Source organism: Euphorbia lathyris, chromosome 2 (assembly GCF_963576675.1).
Source record: "Euphorbia lathyris chromosome 2, ddEupLath1.1, whole genome shotgun sequence".
In the NCBI taxonomy this organism is placed as follows: domain Eukaryota; kingdom Viridiplantae; phylum Streptophyta; class Magnoliopsida; order Malpighiales; family Euphorbiaceae; genus Euphorbia; species Euphorbia lathyris.
The window spans coordinates 3,818,771-3,838,538 of record NC_088911.1 but is presented as its reverse complement, the minus strand read 5'-3'; the positions used below and the strand labels follow the sequence as shown (position 1 = coordinate 3,838,538).

Here is a 19,768-nt window from a genome sequence, read left to right as displayed (position 1 = left end):
CAATTATCTTATAAATGACATTGCATAGAGAAAATCCTTAAGCAATTGAGGATTGTCAATCTTTGGTATAAGGACAATTGTGGTGTCGTTAATCCCATTAGGAAATTCTCCATCCTGAAGCCATTGAGCACAAGCGGCGCCCAATTCCACTCCCAATGTGTCCCAAAATGCTTGAAAGAAGCCAGGGTTTAGCCCATCCGGACCAGGGGATTTATTAGGACTCATTGAAAAAAGGGCTTGTTTGAATTCCTCCAATTCAAATGGAGCAATAAGAAGATCGTTAGTTGGAGCATCAATGAGTGTGTCAACTACCTGAACCGTTTCACCCCTTATCACATTCGAAGCAGAAAAGACGGTCTGAAAATAATTATGCGCAAGCCCCAGCATCGCAGCCTGACCCTCGGCCACTCCCCCCAACTCGTCAGTCAAAGATGCAATAGAATTCTGTTGTATTCTTGCTTTAACATTAGCGTGAAAGAATTGTGTGTTTCTGTCCCCATCCGGCCAAAAAGCCTTAGCCCTCTGTCTCTAGTAACTTTCTTCAACTTCCAGGGTGTCATTAAGTTTTCTCTTGGCAAGGAAATATAAAGCAATAGATTCCCTATTACTGCTACCATGTAAATTCTCCATTTGGGTCCTCCATTTTCTGATCTGACTTTTGAACCTCGTATTAAACCCCTTCCCCCATTCTGCCATTTTCTGTACACAGCCCTTCAGTTTCTCTTGCATCGGTTTATTACCCTGCCCTCTCCAGTGCCTTGATACCAATACCTTAAACTCCTGCTCCTTGAGCCACGCTTCCTCAAAGAAGAATCTGTTGACTTTGCTTCTACTACTCTCCCTTTCCAGATTAAGAGTAAGTGGAAGATGATCCGAGTAACCCGGCATACATGATTTGAGCTGATAATTTTCAAAATGGTCCAGCCACTCTGCTGAAGCAAGAAAAAATCTGACTTAGTATCCACATGTTCTTTTTCGGTTAGAAATTAAAATGTAAAATTGAATGGTTTTGATGTTAAAAAATTAAATTTTGTAAACATTAGTATTCCATTATTAAGGGTTTCTGAACTTCCTCCAAAAAGTTGATTGCCCATTGAATTTATAAAGTGTCTTTTTAGTCATTCTAAACGAGGATAAGGTGTAACAACACCCTCAAATTTTATAGTCCTGAGCAATTTTACTATTAATGTTTAAAATTGTGCAATTTTATCCATAAAATGAACAAATTGAGTCAATTATAGATATTTTATTCTTTATTCTACATCAATTGCATATCTGTTGGTTATAAAAAAAACGATTTCATATTTTTAAATTTGGTGAAATATTTGATTTTTTTGTGTCAAACTCATATAAAATACAGTATACTTTTTCATTTTTTTCACGTGTAATCATATGTTTGTGATCTTACTAATTAGTGATAAAATGACACACATATGAAGTGTATATGATAAAAGACTCATAGCTGAGAAGACAGTTTGATATATAATTTCTCAAATTGACTCAACTTGTCTACGTTAGGGGTAAAACTGATTTTCACTACCAACATTATGGATAAAATTGCATCATTTTATACGTTAAGGATAAAATTACTCCTAGCTACAAATGTTAGGGATAATTTTATACCTTATCCCTTCTAAATTGACATTATTTAACTCCTTAAGTCTATGTAGTGGAACATTATCACTTTAAAGCTAAGCTAATTTAGGCGCCCAATTTACAAACTTTTAAACTTTTAAATTTCACTCTGTTAGCAGATCTACCAAATCAAGAAAATTAAAGTCCGAAAAATTAGGATAATTAGAGCTTATTTCCATGAATGCAATTATGGAAATTTCATATGCTTTCCTTTATAAACAAACCCTATAAACCTTTGATTTACAACATAAGCAAGAACAAAACTCCATTGAAGACATACACCTAAGGTACGATAATTTCAAAACTCTTCTTCTGTTCATAATCAATTAATCGATATCTATTTCGAAATTATACAGCAGATCATGTATTTTTCTATAATTTTGAAACTCTTCTTCTATTTATAATCACTTAATCGATCTTTATTTTGAATTTTTGTAGATGGATCATAGTAACAAAATGAAATTGATAGAGAAAGAGAGTTTTCGAATCCTATCTTATCAGACAAGAAAGAAAAACTTGGTCAAGAAAGTTACTGAATTGTCTATTCTATGTGATGTTGAAGCTTTGTTGATAACATATGGACCGAAATTCATAAATCAACCAATCATGTTAGATTCAGTGTGGCCAGAAAATTCAAATCATGTCAGATTTCGTATCAACAAGTACAAGATGAGTAGATCTGTGAAGCTAAGACCCCGTTATACTGTTGGTGATTATTTCTCGGAGAAGAATAGAGCGCTTGGAAAGGAAATTTCAAATCTAAGGAAAAAAATCTGTGAAGTTAAGTATCCGTCCTGGGATGGTTGTCTCAATAATTTTTCAGTAGATCAATTAAAATTAGTTGCTGCTCGATTGGATTATAAAATTGAAGATGCTGATAAGAAGATGAAAATCTTGAAACAAGATCAAATTATGAACAATTTGATGCAAAATATGTCTAGGAATAGCTTGTCTTACTGTTTGGATTCGATTGCAACAAATTGGGATAATTTTGTGGTTCCTAATCATGTGACTTCCAATTTCGTGTTTCCTAATCAAGTGAGTTCCAATTTGGTATTTTAATGTTTAAATGTCTTTATTTATTTTTAATTATTAGAGCTCCATGATTAAATTAGTTTCGGTTCGATTTTCTATTAGGAAAAACTAGTTGTTTCATAAAATACTGAAATTAAAATAAAATTTAAAGGATTAAAATATAATTAGATTATTCCTAATATATTTTAAAAATTAATTAGGATTTTAACTTTCTAAAATCATCAATTATATGTTTAATTTATACCTTAAAAGTCAATTAGATTTTTAACCTTCTAAAATAATCAATTAGGTCCTAAATTTATATTGCACTCTCAATTGGATCCCTCATTGAATTAAAATAAAAATTTAATTTGTGTTTTTTTTTATTATATATTATTGGGTAGACTATTCCTATTGGAGTTAGAAGCTATCATCTCCCTCATGTTCTTGATTCTACATATCTTCATTCAACAATGAATATCAGTGGCTCGTGGCAATCAGATAATTGCCCAAAAAATACACATGACTTTCTGAGATAATCAGATAGTCACCCAAGAAACACACATGACTTTCTGAGATTTGGTGCAACGGTGGTTGAAAAGGAAGACTTAGAAGAATGGCTTGGAGAGGATGCATATACTGAGGAAGAGATACTTCAGAGGAAGAAGCATAAGGAAGCATTATTCGTAAATGTACCTAGAAGAAGGGCCAGTTTATATGTAAAAACTAAATTTATATAGCTTATGGCGAAAAAAATAGTATTTTTTCAAGCTTGTAAATGTACCTAAGAACAAGGGCCAGTTTATATATATTTTTATGAGAAGCATTTCGATATATTTAATTAATTTAAATTAGGCATAATATTTATTTGGTCCCTAGACCAAACGCTCAAGTCAATTAGAAACCCAAACTATCAAAATCAATAGCGACGTCCCTAAACTAAGAGGGTGTTTGGTTACTCATTTCCATACTCATGTTTGTATTTTACAGATGAAAATTAGCTTTTTACAAAAGCAGATAATCCCTATTTTTTGGAAATCAGTTTTTTCTCATAGCAAACAGCAAACCGTAACAAAGCAAACATCAAACAGTAAGTAAAAAAAAAAAAGGTAAAATCAGCAATGAGCTCCCTAAAGTGAGTAAAAATCAGCAATTAAGCACAAAGTTAAACATTTCTTGAAAGACAAAAAGTATAATTAAACTCAAAAAGAATTTGCATGAATATAGTATCCATTTAGCTTTCTAAACTAAGATTTCAAAATCAATTAGGATTTTAAACTATCAAAATCATCAATCAGATCCCTGAACTAACCAAAAATCAACAATTGAGTCACATTCTAAACAAAAATCTCCAATTGATCGAAAATCATTCTGTTGAACAGTTTCAGACTCTCTTCCCCAAACTCATTTTGAACCAACACAAAGATTATTACAGCTTATATAAAATAGTTACAGTTTCTGATTTTGGACTAAAATGAGAATTCAATTGATGATTTTTGCTTTATTCAAGGACCTGATTGATGATTTTGATTGACTTTAAACTTTTAGGTTTGATATCTAAATGGATGTAATGCCTTATTTAAAAACAATTATTACTTGAGAATTTCTTTTAATAAAAATAAATAAAAGATATAAAAGAATTACGTATGATTTTTTTTCAATTAAGTATAAATACTAATATCAAATAAAAATTCTAGTAATAACAATATTTATTGGGATAAGAGTCAAATTTGATTCTAATGTTTTCGATGAAGTACAGATTTGATTTAACATATAAAATAGTTCAAATTTAACCTAACGTTTCCAAACAAGTTTAATTTTAGTCTTGAGCTACCAAAATTTTGAAACATTAGAGTTAAATTTTTGATAAGGTTAAACCTGTCCCATTTATATCCTTAATTATTGTTATTAATATTATTAACACGTAAATATAATAAGATAATATGATATAATTTATAATTCAATTTTAATTATATAATCTATTAGTTTTAAATTTTAGTTGTGTTTGGCTGATTTACAAAATAGTTCACGTGGTTTAACACTTTCAAAATAAGGGTTCTGTTTTTTTTTTTTTTTTGTGAAGTTAGTAAATCAATTTTACATGTGCATGCGTACAAAAAATTGTGAAATCAAATTTGTTCAAAAAATTCGAATATATATTTGTTTTCATGTCAAACTTGTTCAAAAAATTTCGTATACATATGTGACAGACTTAATTATTAGTATTTTAATAGATTTTTTTTATTTAAATATCTTCATAATTGATATTTGAAAAGTCTGATGTGACAGTTAAATAACAATTAAACCAGTTTTTTTTTTTAAATTTCGATAATACAAGGCTAAAATTGATATTGCTTGTAAATGTTAGGTTAAATTTAGACTATTTTATACGTGTAATTTGTACTTTACCAAAAATATCGAGATCAAATTTGACCCTTATCCTAATAAATATTATTATTACTATAATTTTTTTTTATATTAGTATTTATACTTAGAAAAAAAATTAAATATAATTCTTTTATATTTTCTTATTATTCTTACAAAAAGAATAATAATTTTATTCTCCCTTTCCAAGGGAAGAGAGTTGGACAGTGGCTTCAATAGTTGCAGGAATCCGTGGGATTCTGCAGCATCAAATTAAGGGATACTATAAACAGTAGAGTCCATTTGCTTTTTCTTCATAATTTTACTTAGGCCTTGTTTGGTAAAAAAAACTTTTTGGGCAAAATTAGAGATTTGAGCCGTTTTATAGGTTTTGACTAGTCAAACCTCTAATAATGGTGTTTGGTAGAGAGATGTTTGAAAGAGCTTATTGGATCCAAAAAAACTAATTTTGAAAAAGCTCATTTTATGAACTTTCTAAATTAGCTTATTACTCCATATATTTTGAATGACATTTTTGCTCCTATTTACCACCCTCTAACCCCAAATAAAGAGTTTACCGTGTTCTTATTTATCATTTTACACAAACAACTATTAACAATCAGCTAAGTTTTACCAAACAAATTTACACAATCAGTTAGTCAAATTAGCTAACCAAAAAGCTAACAACTAATATAATCAGCAATCAGCTAACACCTATTTGCTAAACACAACCTTAATTAAGGTATAAAAAAACAGTCCATTTGAAGAAAATATTTCCTAACCAGTACCATTTCAGTAATAAATTTTTTAAAGAGCACCAAATTGATGTTTAACCTCAATATTCTTTCCTTTTCTCCTTGTTGTATAAAGAGAATCTTTAAGATTTTGTGGCTTCAGAAAAATTAAGGCTTAATACATACTCAGCCCCTTAAAGTTGTCCATTTTATTCATTTAACCCCCTCAACTTAAGGGACATCCTTTTAACCCCCTAAACTCCAAAAAAACGCTACTTTTAACCTCATATTTTAGACTGCCGAGATATAATATTGTCCGTGTGTATCACGCGCGTGACACGTGTGTATCCCGAATTACCCAGCCCCCTAAAGTTGTCCATTTTGTTCATTTAACCCCCTCACCTCACGGGACAACCCTTTAACCCCCTAAACTCCAAAAAAACGCTACTTTTAACCCCATATTTTAGACTGCCGAGATATAATATTGTCCGTGTGTATAACTTCAATTAGGACTTCTACTCGGCGAGCAAGAGCATATGTGCTCGGCGAGCAAGGGCTACCTTTCTTGTATGCATTATATTGTGTAATGGCTACCTTTCTTTTTTGCTGTTGTTCTTATATTGTCTATGCATTATCTTGTGTAATAGCTACCTTTCTTGTATGCATTATATTGTGTAATGACTACTTTTTTTTAATATGATGAAATAAACTTGATTTGCTCTTTTCTTTCCTACTTTCTTCTTTTGAAAGTCCTTAATATTGAAAAATTGCTATAAATATCATTTATTCATCACTTCTCTTCCACTGTATTCTATACTTCATGTCAAATCAGATTTTAACTCTTCCTTTGTATTGCCTTCCACTGTATCTATATACACTGTGGTCATAATTCATACAAAGTTAAAACATTTTTTACAATTCCAACGTGGATTGAGACCAAAAAAAGCACCAATTAAAAATTAGAAAGACACCAATTAAATCTTCTTTATCTCCAATACCCGTACTTGAGTTGGAACTAGGATTTTTTTGGAGTTTAGGGGGTTAAAGGGTTGTCCCGTGAGGTGAGGGGGTTAAATGAACAAAATGGACAACTTTAGGGGGCTGTATGCATTTTTTTTCCCGTTGGAGGCAAGAACAAAATCCTCCCACGCGCCTCCTGTGTTTGAGACACAAACGTTGACTAGGTCAATGCCACGTCGGACGATATGGGGTTAAAAGTAGCGTTTTTTTGGAGTTTAGGGGGTTAAAAGGATGTCCCTTAAGTTGAGGGGGTTAAATTAATAAAATGGATAACTTTAGAGGGCTGGGTATGTATTAAGCCAAAAATTAAAGACAACATTATAAATTAAGAAAATAAATTAAACATTTTAAAATATAGCTAGTCTGAACAAGCAAAATGGAATAGGAACTATACCATAATTGATTAATTACCTATTCTGTTTTTTTAATTTCTCTCCAAATTAATTTAGAGTCGAAAATTTAGGAAATTAGAGCTTATTTCCATGAATGTAATTATGGAATATATATTGCATATGTTTTCCTATATAAACTAAGCCCAGAAAACTTTGATTTACACCATAAAATTAATAAAACTCCATTGAAATCATACAGCAACTAAGGTATGTATTTTTCCATAATTTTGAAACTCTTTTTCTGTTCATAATTGATTAATTTATTTTATTTTGAATATTTCTAGATGGTTCACAGTACCAAATTGAAATTGATAGAGAAGAGAAAGAAAAACTTAGTCAAGAAAGTTAATGAGTTATCGATTCTATGTGATGTTGAAGCTTTGTTGATAATGTATGGACCGAAATTCACAGATCAACCTATCATGGTAGATTCAGTGTGGCCAGAAAATCCAAATCATGTCAGATTTCTCATCAACAAGTACAAGATGAGTAAATCTGTGAAGTTAAGACCTCCTTATACTGTTTGTGATTATTTCTGGGAGAAGAACAAAAAGGTTGGAAAGGAAATTTTAAATTTGAGGAAGAAGATCTGTGAAGTTAAGTATCCGTCCTGGGATGTTTGTCTGAATAATTTTTCAGTAGATCAATTAAAATTAGTTGCTGCTCGATTGGATTATAAAATTGGAAATGCTGATAAGAAGATGAAAATCTTGAAACAAGATCAAATTATGAACAATTTGATGCTAAATATGTCTGAGAATAGCTTGTCTTACTGTTTGGATTCGATTGCAACGAATTGGGATAATTTTGTGGTTCCTGATCAGATGACTTCCAATTTCGTGTTTCCTAATCAGGTGAGTTCCAATTTGGTATTCCAATATTTAAACGTCTTTATTTATTTTCATCTAGTAAAACTCCGTGATTATTTAGTTTCGATTCATTTTTCTATTAGGAAAAACCAGTTGTTTCATAAAAATATTGAAAATTAATAAGTGTTGTAAAAATAAAATTTTAAAGGATTAAAATATAATTAGATTCCTAACATATTTAAAAAATTAATTAGGATTTTAACTTTCTAAAATCATCAATTAGATACTTTATTTATACCTTAAAAGTCAATTAGATTTTTAACCGTTTAAAATCATTAGTTAGGTCCTAAATTTATATTGAACTGTCAATTGGATCCCTCCTTGAATTGAAATAAAATTTTAATTTGTGTTTTTTTGTTATATATTATTGGATAGTCCGTTCCTATTGGAGTCCCGAGCTATCATCTCCCTCATATTTTTGATCTTACATATCTTCATTCAAGGACGAATAGCGGTGACTTTAGGCAATCAGATAATCGTCCAAAAAAACATATGACTTTCTGAGATCTGATGCAATGAAGGTTGAAAAAGAAGATTCGGAAGAAGAGTTGAAAAAATGGTATGGAGAGGATGCGGACACCCATGAAGAGGATGCTTCCAAAGAAGAATCATAAGAAAACATTAATCGTAGTTTTTTTCATTTACTTTAAACAAATAGTCGAAGAAACACAAAATTGGACCATGTCTTTATCTTTAAATTTCTCATCAATTAAATAGCTTGTACCGTTTTCTTTATATATGAATCTCGTCAATGCTATATTTTTTAAAAACGAATATTTAGAATATTTTCTCAGGACGCGATTATGTTTTTAAGTACAATTATATGTTATATCTTTAAAAAAAAGTACAATTATATGTTTTGTCCCTTTTTAGGGTAAATTACACTCATGGGCACTGAATTTTACCCATTTTCACATTATGGCTACTGAACTTCATTTCTTCCTGGTATGACAACTGAACTTTACACTTTTTAACACCGGTGGCCACTTAACGTCTCAAAACGACCGTTTACGGCTAAAAATAAAAAATCCAAAGAGTTAATGATATTCTAAGGAACTTTAATTCTTGAAAATTTTCGTTTTGAGGTCATTTGGGTGTTGTTTGGTTAGGAGAGAGAAAGTGAATTTTTAGAGAGAGAAAGATCCAAAAAATGTGATTTTCGAAAATAAAAAATGTGGTTTCATGGTAAATATCGTTCTGAACAACTTTAATTTTTTAATATTTTCATTTTGAAGTCGTTAACGATCGTTAAAGGTCATTTTGAGAAGTTAGTTAAAATTGAGTGGTCACCGGTGTTAAAAAGTGCAAAGTTCAGTGGCCATACCCGGAAGAAATGAAGTTCAGTGGCCATAATGTGAAAATGAGTAAAGTTTAGTGGCCATGGGTGTAATTTACCCTCCCTTTTTATCATAATTTCTTTAAATTGTGGAATTTGTAAACCACGACGAATATATGATTGGTTGGTTAGATGGTCGATTTTACACGTATATTAACACTAACCGTTGAAAAGTTCATTAATATCATGTTAGAGGGTCATATAATGTGTTTATAACAATTTAGGAGCTTCGAATTAATATTTACAAGTAATAATTATAATTTTACCATCTTTATTAATAAAGTGACTTAAAAACACGAGAGAATGTAACAATAATTTTCAATATTCGTGTCGTTTTCGGGTTCACATGTCAACTCTAACCCAACCCAAAGATTTACGTGTCAGTTTCGTGTCAACCCAAAAATGACACATTACCTACTAGGCTAAACCCAAACACTAAAACTGCGTGTCGTATAATCGGGTCGTGTATACTTTTGTTACCTCTAATTTAGAGTGAGAGTGAAAGAGAGAGAAAGAACATAGAGATGTGAGAAATGTGAGAAAGAAGAGAGATGTGAGAGGAAGAGAAAATGATGAGTTTGAATTTTGGTTCTTGTTTTGGGGTTTGTTAATGATAATTAGATAATAATGAGTTAGTTTATAAAATAAATAAATATAAGAACCAAAATAAATCTTTGCCCTTTGACGTAAGCTATCATTTTATTTTTTTTAACACCGTTGCTAATAGAATAAACCACAAGATACTTGTTTATTAACTTTTAAACCACATAGTTTATGTTTGAAAATGGTTTAAACCACATGGTTTATTTTTGTACTTTTTCCTAAAATTAATTAGTAATAGAAGGGTAAACTTGTCATTTTATATAAAATTTATGGATAAAAAGATTGGACAGTTATTTTTGTCAAAACTTAGAGAGTTTAAAGATTGGATATAATGTAAATACAAGTAACTTAACATTTTAAAAAATAAACTGCAAAGATATTTCTAACATTGACAGTCAAAAGCAATTTTATCTCTGACGTTTAAAATGATACAATTTTACATATTGACAGTAAAGAGCAAATTTATTTACAAGTTTAATTAATTTGAGAAATAATTCATCAAACTGTTTTCTCAATTATAAATCGTGCGATCTACACTTTACGTATACGTCATTTTGTCATTTAATAACAAACTAGAACCAAATTAATAGACGTGAATAACGTGCACCTTAGGAGTATTTTTTGCAAATTTTTTAACAAAACATTATAATATATTCTTTAAATAGGAAGCTCTTAGCCTAGTGATTGGGAGTTTACTTATGATTAGGGAGGTCATGAGTTCGAATCAAATCCGGAACTGGTGGGGATTTTTTTTTCTTTTTTAATGTAAGCGTATTGTGTGCAATTTTTTCTTTTTTTTTAAAGGAATACTAACGTAATTTAGAGAAATATGTATTAATTCAATTTCTTGTTTATATTTATATGTGTTCGGAGATGGACCAAATTAGGAAAATTAGAGTGCAAAAATTAGGAAATTAGAGCTTATCCCCATCAATGCAATGATGGGAATTTTATATGTTATCATTATTTTATACTGTCAAAATAGGAAAGTAGGGGCAACTGTAGACACCGAGTCGGAGGACCTGTGACGAAAACCTGTAACAAGACGGTCGAAGCGGTTGGTTCCGGAAGTTTTAAAACAAAAATATATAATAAAAAGGGAAGAAGTTAGTGGGAGTCGCGGTCGTCGAGTGGACGACTCGCGAGTGCTCAGCGACGTGGTGCGAACGCCTAGCGGCAGCCGACGATAGTTGGACGCGTGCCCGGCGGCGCGGGGCGCACGCTTGACGTCCGCTGGGCGCGCGCGCCCGACGGCCGTTGGGTGAGCGCCCAACGACGTGGGGCAAACGCCCAGCGTAGGTGGGGCGAGCGCCCGACGGCCGTTGGGCGAACGCCCAACGACGTTGGGCGAAAGCCCAACCCGCGTTGGGCGAACGCCCAACGCCTGTTGGGCGCGCGCCCAACGAAAGTTGGGCGTGCGCCCAACCAGGTTGGGCGTTCGCCCAACTAATGTTGGGCGTTCACCCAACATAAGTTGGGCGTCCGCCCAACTAGGTTGGGCGTTCGCCCAACCTGCATTGGGCGACGCCCAATCTTAATCGAGCGTCGCCCAAAGTCTCCGGGATCCGTGCCTATATAAGGCACGGATCCCCATGCATTTAAATGGGGGAGGATTTTTGGAGTTTTCTCACTCTAGACATTTTTAGAGAGAGAAAGTTAATTTTTTGGAAAAAATATTTTTTTCCCAAAAAAATCCAAAATTTCCAAAGTTGAATATTTTATCGAAAACACAAAAAACGCCGGAAAATCATAACTCGTGGAATCAAACGACTTCGACTGTCAGATACCGATCTTAAGGTATTATCCGAGGACTAGACTCGTTTTATTTTATTTATTTTTCTTTATTTATTTTTTATGTTATAGTTTTTTATTTATTTAGTCTTTTATTTATCACGTTTTATTTATTATTCCGTATTTATTTAATTTTCGTCACGTGTTAAATAAACGTACGGTTTTGTTTTGAAATAAAAACCTCGTTTTAATATCCCAATACGAACCGTGATCCGATTCAAAGGTAGTTCGGGAATAAAAAAAACGTTGTAATTATAAGTTTTTGAAAATATTTCTAAATAATGTTTTAAAAATAAAACGTCGTTTTAGGGATCTCCGTTATAGACTATGATCCAATTTTGGTAGTTCGGGGACCCAAAACGATAGAATAGATCTAATCTAAAGCTTTGGAATAAATCTGGAAACTGTTGGACTAAGTCTGTAATTTCACATTCCTTACGGAACATTTGCATATAGAAGAATGCCCTTTGGTCTATGTAACGCACCTGCAACATTTCAACGTTGTATGACTGCAATTTTTAATGATTTCATTGAAGATATCATGGAAGTTTTTATGGACGATTTTTCAGTTTATGGAGATTCTTTTGATTCGTGCCTAGAAAATTTGGATAAAGTTTTGTCTAGGTGTGAAGAAACAAATTTGGTATTAAACTGGGAAAAATGTCATTTCATGGTTGACGAAGGAATTGTTTTAGGTCATAAAATATCTGAAAAAGGATTAGAAGTAGATAGAGCAAAAATCTCAGTAATAGAGAAATTACCCCCTCCAACTACTGTTAAGGGAGTAAGATCATTCTTAGGACATGCTGGTTTTTACAGAAGATTTATTAAAAAAAAAATTAATTTCCAAACCACTTACTAATTTACTCATGAAAGATTCAACCTTTGATTTTAATGAAGAATGCGTTAAAGCGTTCGAAACATTGAAAACAGCTTTAGTCAGTGCACCTGTTATTGCTAAACCCGATTGGGATCTACCATTTGAAATTATGTGTGATGCAAGTGATTTAGCTGTCAGATGTGTTTTAGGTCAAAGGAAAGATAAGAAACTTCATGTCATTTACTATGCAAGTCACACACTGTCTAGTGCACAACTAAACTACACCACAACTGAGAAGAAATGTTAGCCGTAGTTTTTGCATGTGACAAGTTTAGGTCATATTTATTAGGTTCAAAAGTTATTATTTATACTGATCATGCAGCATTAAGATATTTATTTTCTAAGAAGGATGCAAAACCACGTCTAATTAGATGGGTTTTATTGTTGCAAGAATTTGATATAGAAATAAAAGACAAAAAGGGAGTTGAAAACCTTGTCGCCGATCATCTATCGAGACTTGAAGATGAAAACGGTCCTATAGGTGAAACTACCGGTATACGAGATGATTTCCCTGATGAACACCTCTATCAAATAAAAAGTGCCATGTCACCATGGTATGCAGATATTGCTAATTATCTTGCAGCCAATATTGTTCCGGAAGGATTAGATTTCCAACAAAAGAAGAAATTTTTCTTCGATATTAAACAATATTTTTGGAAAGATCCCTTTTTGTTCAAGACTTGTGGTGACGGGATAATTAGGAGATGCGTTGGTGAAAATGAATACGAATCCATAATGTCGGAATGCCATTCTAGTTCTTATGGAGGACATAATGGAGTTAACAAGACAGCTGCTAGAATATTTGAAAGCGGTTTCTTTTGGCCTACGATGTTTAAGGACGTCCGTTCATTTATTACTCGTTGTGATAAGTGCCAAAGAACAGGAAATCTAGGAAGGAAAGATGAGATGCCCCTCACAACCATATTAGAAGTTGAAGTCTTTGATATGTGGGGAATAGATTTCATGGGACCTTTTCCCCCTTCCAATGGAAAAACTTACATATTAGTTGCCGTCGATTATGTTTCGAAGTGGGTTGAAGCAATTGCAACCCCGACGAACGATTCTAAAGTTGTCGTTAATTTTCTTGACGATATATTCTGTAGATTTGGTTGTCCAAGAGTTATCATTAGTGATGGCGGTACTCATTTTATAAACAAGAGTTTTGAAACGCTTATGAAAAAATATGGAGTACGCCACCGCGTATCAACGCCGTACCATCCTCAGTCAAATGGTCAGGCGGAGATATCAAACAGAGAACTCAAATGGATTCTCGAAAAAACAGTTTCATCTTCTAGAAAAGATTGGTCTTCTAAACTCAATAATGCGCTATGGGCATACCGTACTGCATTTAAAACACCAATAGGAATGACTCCGTACCGCTTAGTGTATGGGAAGGCATGTCATTTGCCAGTCGAATTAGAACACAAAGCATATTGGGCTATTAGAGAACTAAACTTTGATTTACGACAAGCAGGTAAGAAACGTTTGCTCAATTTGAATGAGTTCGATGAGTTACGTCATCTATCTTATGAAAATGCAAAGATTTATAAAGAAAAAGTGAAAAAATGGCACGATGCCAAAATTAAAGTTAAACACTTTAATGTTGGGGATAAAGTGCTGTTATTTAATTCACGACTTCGTTTATTTCCAGGAAAACTTAAGTCCAGATGGATAGGACCATATTTAGTCGTCAAAACATTCGATTATGGTTCTTTAGAACTGGAAGGTCCTACCGGAGTTCGATTCAAAGTTAATGGTAATCGATGTAAAATCTATTACGAAAATATTTCCCAACTAGGAATTGAGTTCGTAACAAGATTGTCTGACGTATAAATTACTCAGTTTTTCTTACACAGTTTATTTTGTTTTATTGTTTTTATATTTTTGTTCATTTATTTTATTTTATTTTGTTATATTTTATTTTATTTTATTTTATTTTTTCAAAATGCCATTTTTATGATTAGATGACTTTATGTTATGATTTAAATGCATAAAATATTTCTATTTCATGATTTTAGATTTAATTTTTAGGAAATTAAGATGAATTTGAAGTTTCAGGCAATTCTCTGCCGCGAATTTAGAATTCCCTACCGAGAATCCTCTTTTTTAGAACAGTCCAAATAGGTTAGGATTTCTCTGTTCATACCGAGAATTTTAAATTCTCTACCGTGAATCGGGAGGTAGCTTAGACGCCTGATTTCCGCAAGGAAATCAGCGTGTCGCGACCGCGGCTTTACCATTCGCGGTCGCGACACGCGTGTTTCCTGCACTATCAGGTCTGCAACACTCTAACCCTTTCGACGAACCTCTTGGCAAACGAAACATTAAGTTTCTTCATTTCCGAAAGGTGCAATTTATACCTTTTCATAATAAAACGATACCTCTTTTCATTTAAACTCTTATAAATTAATCCTAGAGGATTCAAGTTCTGTTACAATTCTTTTCATCTTTGTCAGAACTCTGATTTTCTTCGCAAACACCGTTCTTTACTAAAGTAACACAAACTTTGTACCATGCCTACCAAGAACAAACCATCTAGGCACAATACTGCCTCAATCAACAAACGCCCAGACTTATCCAAGCGATATGGGGCGCCTTTTCCTATCTTCAGTCACGATGAAGGTAGGCGTTATTGGAATCACCGTTACAAATTCTTCACCGGAATGTTGTATATGGATGAATTTCTTAATAGCCAATTAGGCATTAGTGATGACATGAGCCGCTATATGGAGCGCCTAGGGTGGACAAAATTCGCCCAAATGCGATTTCCAATAATAGGCGACTGGATACTCGAATTCTTCTGTACCGTGCGTTTTACTAATAAACGACGAGTACGTCTCAGTTTTCGTCGAGAAGGCGAAATCTTCACTTTCGGCTATCCTGAGTTGCATGCTTGGTTTGGTTTTCCCCCGAGGGATACAATCAAACGTCATCCTGGACGAGACATGACATCCTCAGACATTTGGAGAATGCTCACTGGATTCTGGTGATTCAATTCAAAACTCGCCTATAATCACTCTTTTCGCTCCAACTTCATGCTGTATTTACACAAATTTATGTGTCACAGTTTATTCGGGCGCACATTCAGTAGTGTGGTCCGTGACACAGATTTGTATTGGAGATATATTCCAGGGAAATGCAGTGGATTCTTCCAAAATTCTGATGGAAGGTCTTGTCGCCGCTTCTCGATCCAAAGATAAGAAGATTGGGTTCGGCAATATAATCTGTGGAATAATTCTTGGTTCAAAGGGTACTATTGATATCCCCTGGAGTGATGATGAATTCTTCCCGATAATTGACTATGAATTTCTCGAGCACGAAGGACTTGTGAAACGTGTCTTTCGAGCAGGGCCTCAATTTTTGTCTGCACCGGAACGTGAAACTTTCGTGCAGTTTCAAATTGATCGTATTAAGGCTAGAAATATCCCGTTAGATAGGGATGAATATGTAGAATAGTTTATGTTTTTTATTTTATTTTTTGTATATATTTTGTTTTGTATTAATTATTAGTTTGTTTTCATTACTTGTACATATGTTAAAATAATAAAGATCTTATTTCATTCAATTCTTAATTTTTATCCATTTGATCCATTATCTATACTTAGCATATTTCATATGAGTAATTTCTAATTTTTCTTACTCAAATTAAGATAAAAAGGATTCACTTGAACTAATATGGTTTTCTATTTTTCCACACGTATATCTACATTTTATTTATAACTCAATTTCTTTTTAATGCATTAGGTTTTCATTTAATCAATTCAATTCATGTATTAAATATGTTTTACCATGCACTTATTATTCATTTAATATGGTTCTCTTAACTTATATGCATAAATGAACATTTAAGTTTCATTAATTCTTCATAATCAATTTATTATACTTTAATTCAATTTATTAAGTTTCAACCTTTGGTTTTCTTTGGAATTAATGACATTTATTTAAGTTTTAAGTGCAGGAACACTAAATATTAAGTTCAGGAACCATTTCCTCAACAAAATTGCACAAACCATGTCAAAAGGCACCAAAATAGGCCATTTTTACCAATTCTCTACCGAGAATTTATTAATTCTCGGTATGAGCAGCAACTTTGGCAGAATTTCAGGGCGAAAATTGCCTGAACATCGCGTGCCGCGGCCGCGGCTTTGCCATTCGCGGTCGCGACACGCGTATAAATTGCCCTTTGCAATCCGATTTTGCCACCAAATTTTGCCTATTCCTATTCCTATTCTACCTATTCACCTACCTATACAACCCTATATAAACCTACCTCTTACACAAACCTCACATCACCTCTATTTTTACCCAATCCCTTACTCTAAACTCTTCCCCAAAAATCTACTTTTACTCTTCCCAATTTATTCACTCCAATTTCTATCCTCTTTTCTCTTTCAATCACTTCCAATTCAAAACCCCAACCTCATCTTCAAGCTTTACTTTTTCTCTCAAATTCTTCTTCTTCTTCTTCTTCTTCTTCTTCTTCTTCTTCTTCTTCTTCTCACACCCTAAAAACACAAAACACCATCACCATGGTTAGAACTAAGCGTGTTGGTAACAAGCCCGCTGTTACGGAAGCTAATCGCCTTCGGGTTCAATGCGGAGCTTATTTTGACATCTATTCGAAGGAAGAAGCCGCTCGTTTCAAACATTTTTCTCAAGCCGACCGCCAATTTGTGGATATGCACTTCTTAGACTTCCATTCGCTAAGAGCATTAAATTTCTCTACTCGAATTGATGCCTTTATTGAAGCTTTGGGTTGGCAAGAATTCGTTAATATGCGTTTCCCGCGTATTAATGAATATGTAGTGGAATTTTTGGTCACTTTGACCATGAACAAGAAGAAAACTTCAATTTCTTTTAGGAATAATGGTATCCCTTACACCATTGACTATGAAGCAATGGGCAATATGTTTGGTTTCCCTACTTCTGATTTTTATGATAAGCCTAAGGATTTTGATAATGATGCGGTTTGGCAAACTCTTTCGGACCAAGACTATTTTAATTCAAAAAACACTTCAAGCAAGTTGATTAAGGACAATTGTGTGTTCTTCTTTCATAAGTATTTGAGTTTCTCCTTGTTTGGTCGTGTTGAGAGTTCTAAGGTTCAGGTTCGGGATTTGTATGTTTTGGATAGTTTGCTTAAAGGCTTGAGGATTGATAGCATTGGTATGTTGTTCGATAATTTGTTCCGTGCTTCGAGGGCTAGTACCATTCAGATCCCTCTTTGTAATTTTATCACCGCTATTGTGTTGGGAGCACGGGGTGAGTTGGCCGATTATGACATGTCCACCTACCGTGGGTATGTTCCGCTTTTGGACATCTCGGCTCTTGAGCGAGCTCATTTATTGCTTCCACAAGGACCTCCCGTCTTTATTTCATATGCTACCTGAATTGCCCATCTTCGTGGCACTATGGGTGGTGGCGCTTCAAGTTCTCAATTTGTAGGTACCGAAGGCGGCGGAGAGGCGGAGGGCGAGGAGGATGAACCACCGGCTCAAGCACAACCCCAAGCACCTCAAGCAGCGGATGATCCGGTAGATTTGCGGAGGATTTTGAACCAAATCAATTCCAACAATCGTCAAATGAATTTAAGAATTGATGATTTGGTTGAAAACAATATGGTGATGAATGACAACCTCAACCTTTTGAGGCGTGAACATCGATCGACTCGGCATCGGATGCTTTCCTTTTTCCGACGCCGCAATGTGGAGACGTCACCTACACCTCCCGATTCCCCACCTCAAGCTTAGGTTGTTTTCTTTAATTTTATTATCTTGTTATAATTTGGTACAATTTTCATTTTCATATGTTTGGTACAATTTTCAATTTTTAATTTTATGTTGAATTTTTCATTTGCACCATTCCTATCTTTATTTCGTATGCTTAAATTTTTGTTCTTTTATTCTTGATATCTCGCTTTTGCACCAATGAGGACATGGTCCAATTTAAGTGTGGGAGGAGATGTACATCATTTTCATTTTTCTAGCACAAATAACAAATGCAACGAATCATTTATAACAAATGCAAACAAATGCAACGTATTTTGCAACATAAACTTGTTTAAAACGCTATTTTTATTAACTTCACATTTTCATATATTTTTAAAAATTAATCATAAGTTAATATGATTATTTTTAGGTTATCATTATCGTTAGAAATTATATTTCTATACGGGTAATATTTTTCAAAAAATTTCACGAATCTCCGATACGATTTTAAGTAAAAATTGTCTCGAGTGAATGTATTTTAAATAAAAAATTCTTTATTCAATCTCTATTTTTATATCATGAAATTCATGATACAATAAATCTTATTTTAAGTTTTCAATTAGGTTTATAGGCATTAAATTGAACTAACAATTTTAGCTCGGTTTGATTTCGTCTTACATTAACACCAATTGAAGTTTTTAAGGAAACTTTAGCCATAATACATGTTGAATTTTAAGTCAATATAGGATGAATGTGCTATTTTTCTTTTTCCCAAGTTACAATTTTATAATTCATATTAATCAATCAATTAGTTGAATTCTTAACTTTTGGCCACGATTGAGACCAACCTTATCACAATCGAGGTATGAAAGGAAAGAATAATTAAGTACCGTTTACTTTTGGCCACGGTTGCGACCACCCTTATCACAATCAAGGTATGGAAGGAACGTTCAAAAAAAAATAATAATAATAATAAGCGTGTATAAGTTTAAAGTAACGATTGCGTCCACCCATGGCATGGTCGGTACCTCTTAAGCAAACACAAAGCAATAAAATACGTATAAAGTTACGATCAAGACCACCCTTATCTCGGGCGTAACTAAGCAATAATTAACCCAAGTACTTATTTAAAATAATATATCTCATATATTAGTTTAGGTTTGGGAAAGGAAATTTTGTACTTTGAAATGCCTTGAGACGAAAGACTCAATAACATGCGTGCTTACATTGTCCCGAATGCTTCAATTCCAATCTTGGGAGCGTCCACCGGGGTCAACAAGGTCGATAAATAGTGAGCACGACCCCCTGCGTGGTCCCACACGTCTCGAGGGGCAAACTGGCGGGTCAGGTCGCGACGAATATCCGACAGAGGCATGGTCCTCACTGCAAACATAGACACTGGAATCTCGCCAGGTGTCCAGT

At 33.4% G+C, this 19,768-nt stretch overlaps 1 protein-coding gene across 1 annotated transcript in view; it reads left to right on the top strand.

Moving 5' to 3' along the window:
- LOC136216621 (uncharacterized) overlaps positions 1–8,642 on the top strand; it is a 39,092-nt gene extending 30,450 nt beyond the window's left edge. Inside the window, exons 8-10 of the mRNA XM_066003176.1 lie at positions 2,074–2,673; positions 7,444–8,013; positions 8,550–8,642. Coding sequence (XP_065859248.1) covers positions 2,074–2,673; positions 7,444–8,013; positions 8,550–8,642 — 1,263 coding nt within the window. The remainder of the gene's footprint in view (positions 1–2,073; positions 2,674–7,443; positions 8,014–8,549) is intronic.
- Positions 8,643–19,768: the final 11,126 nt, after the last annotated feature.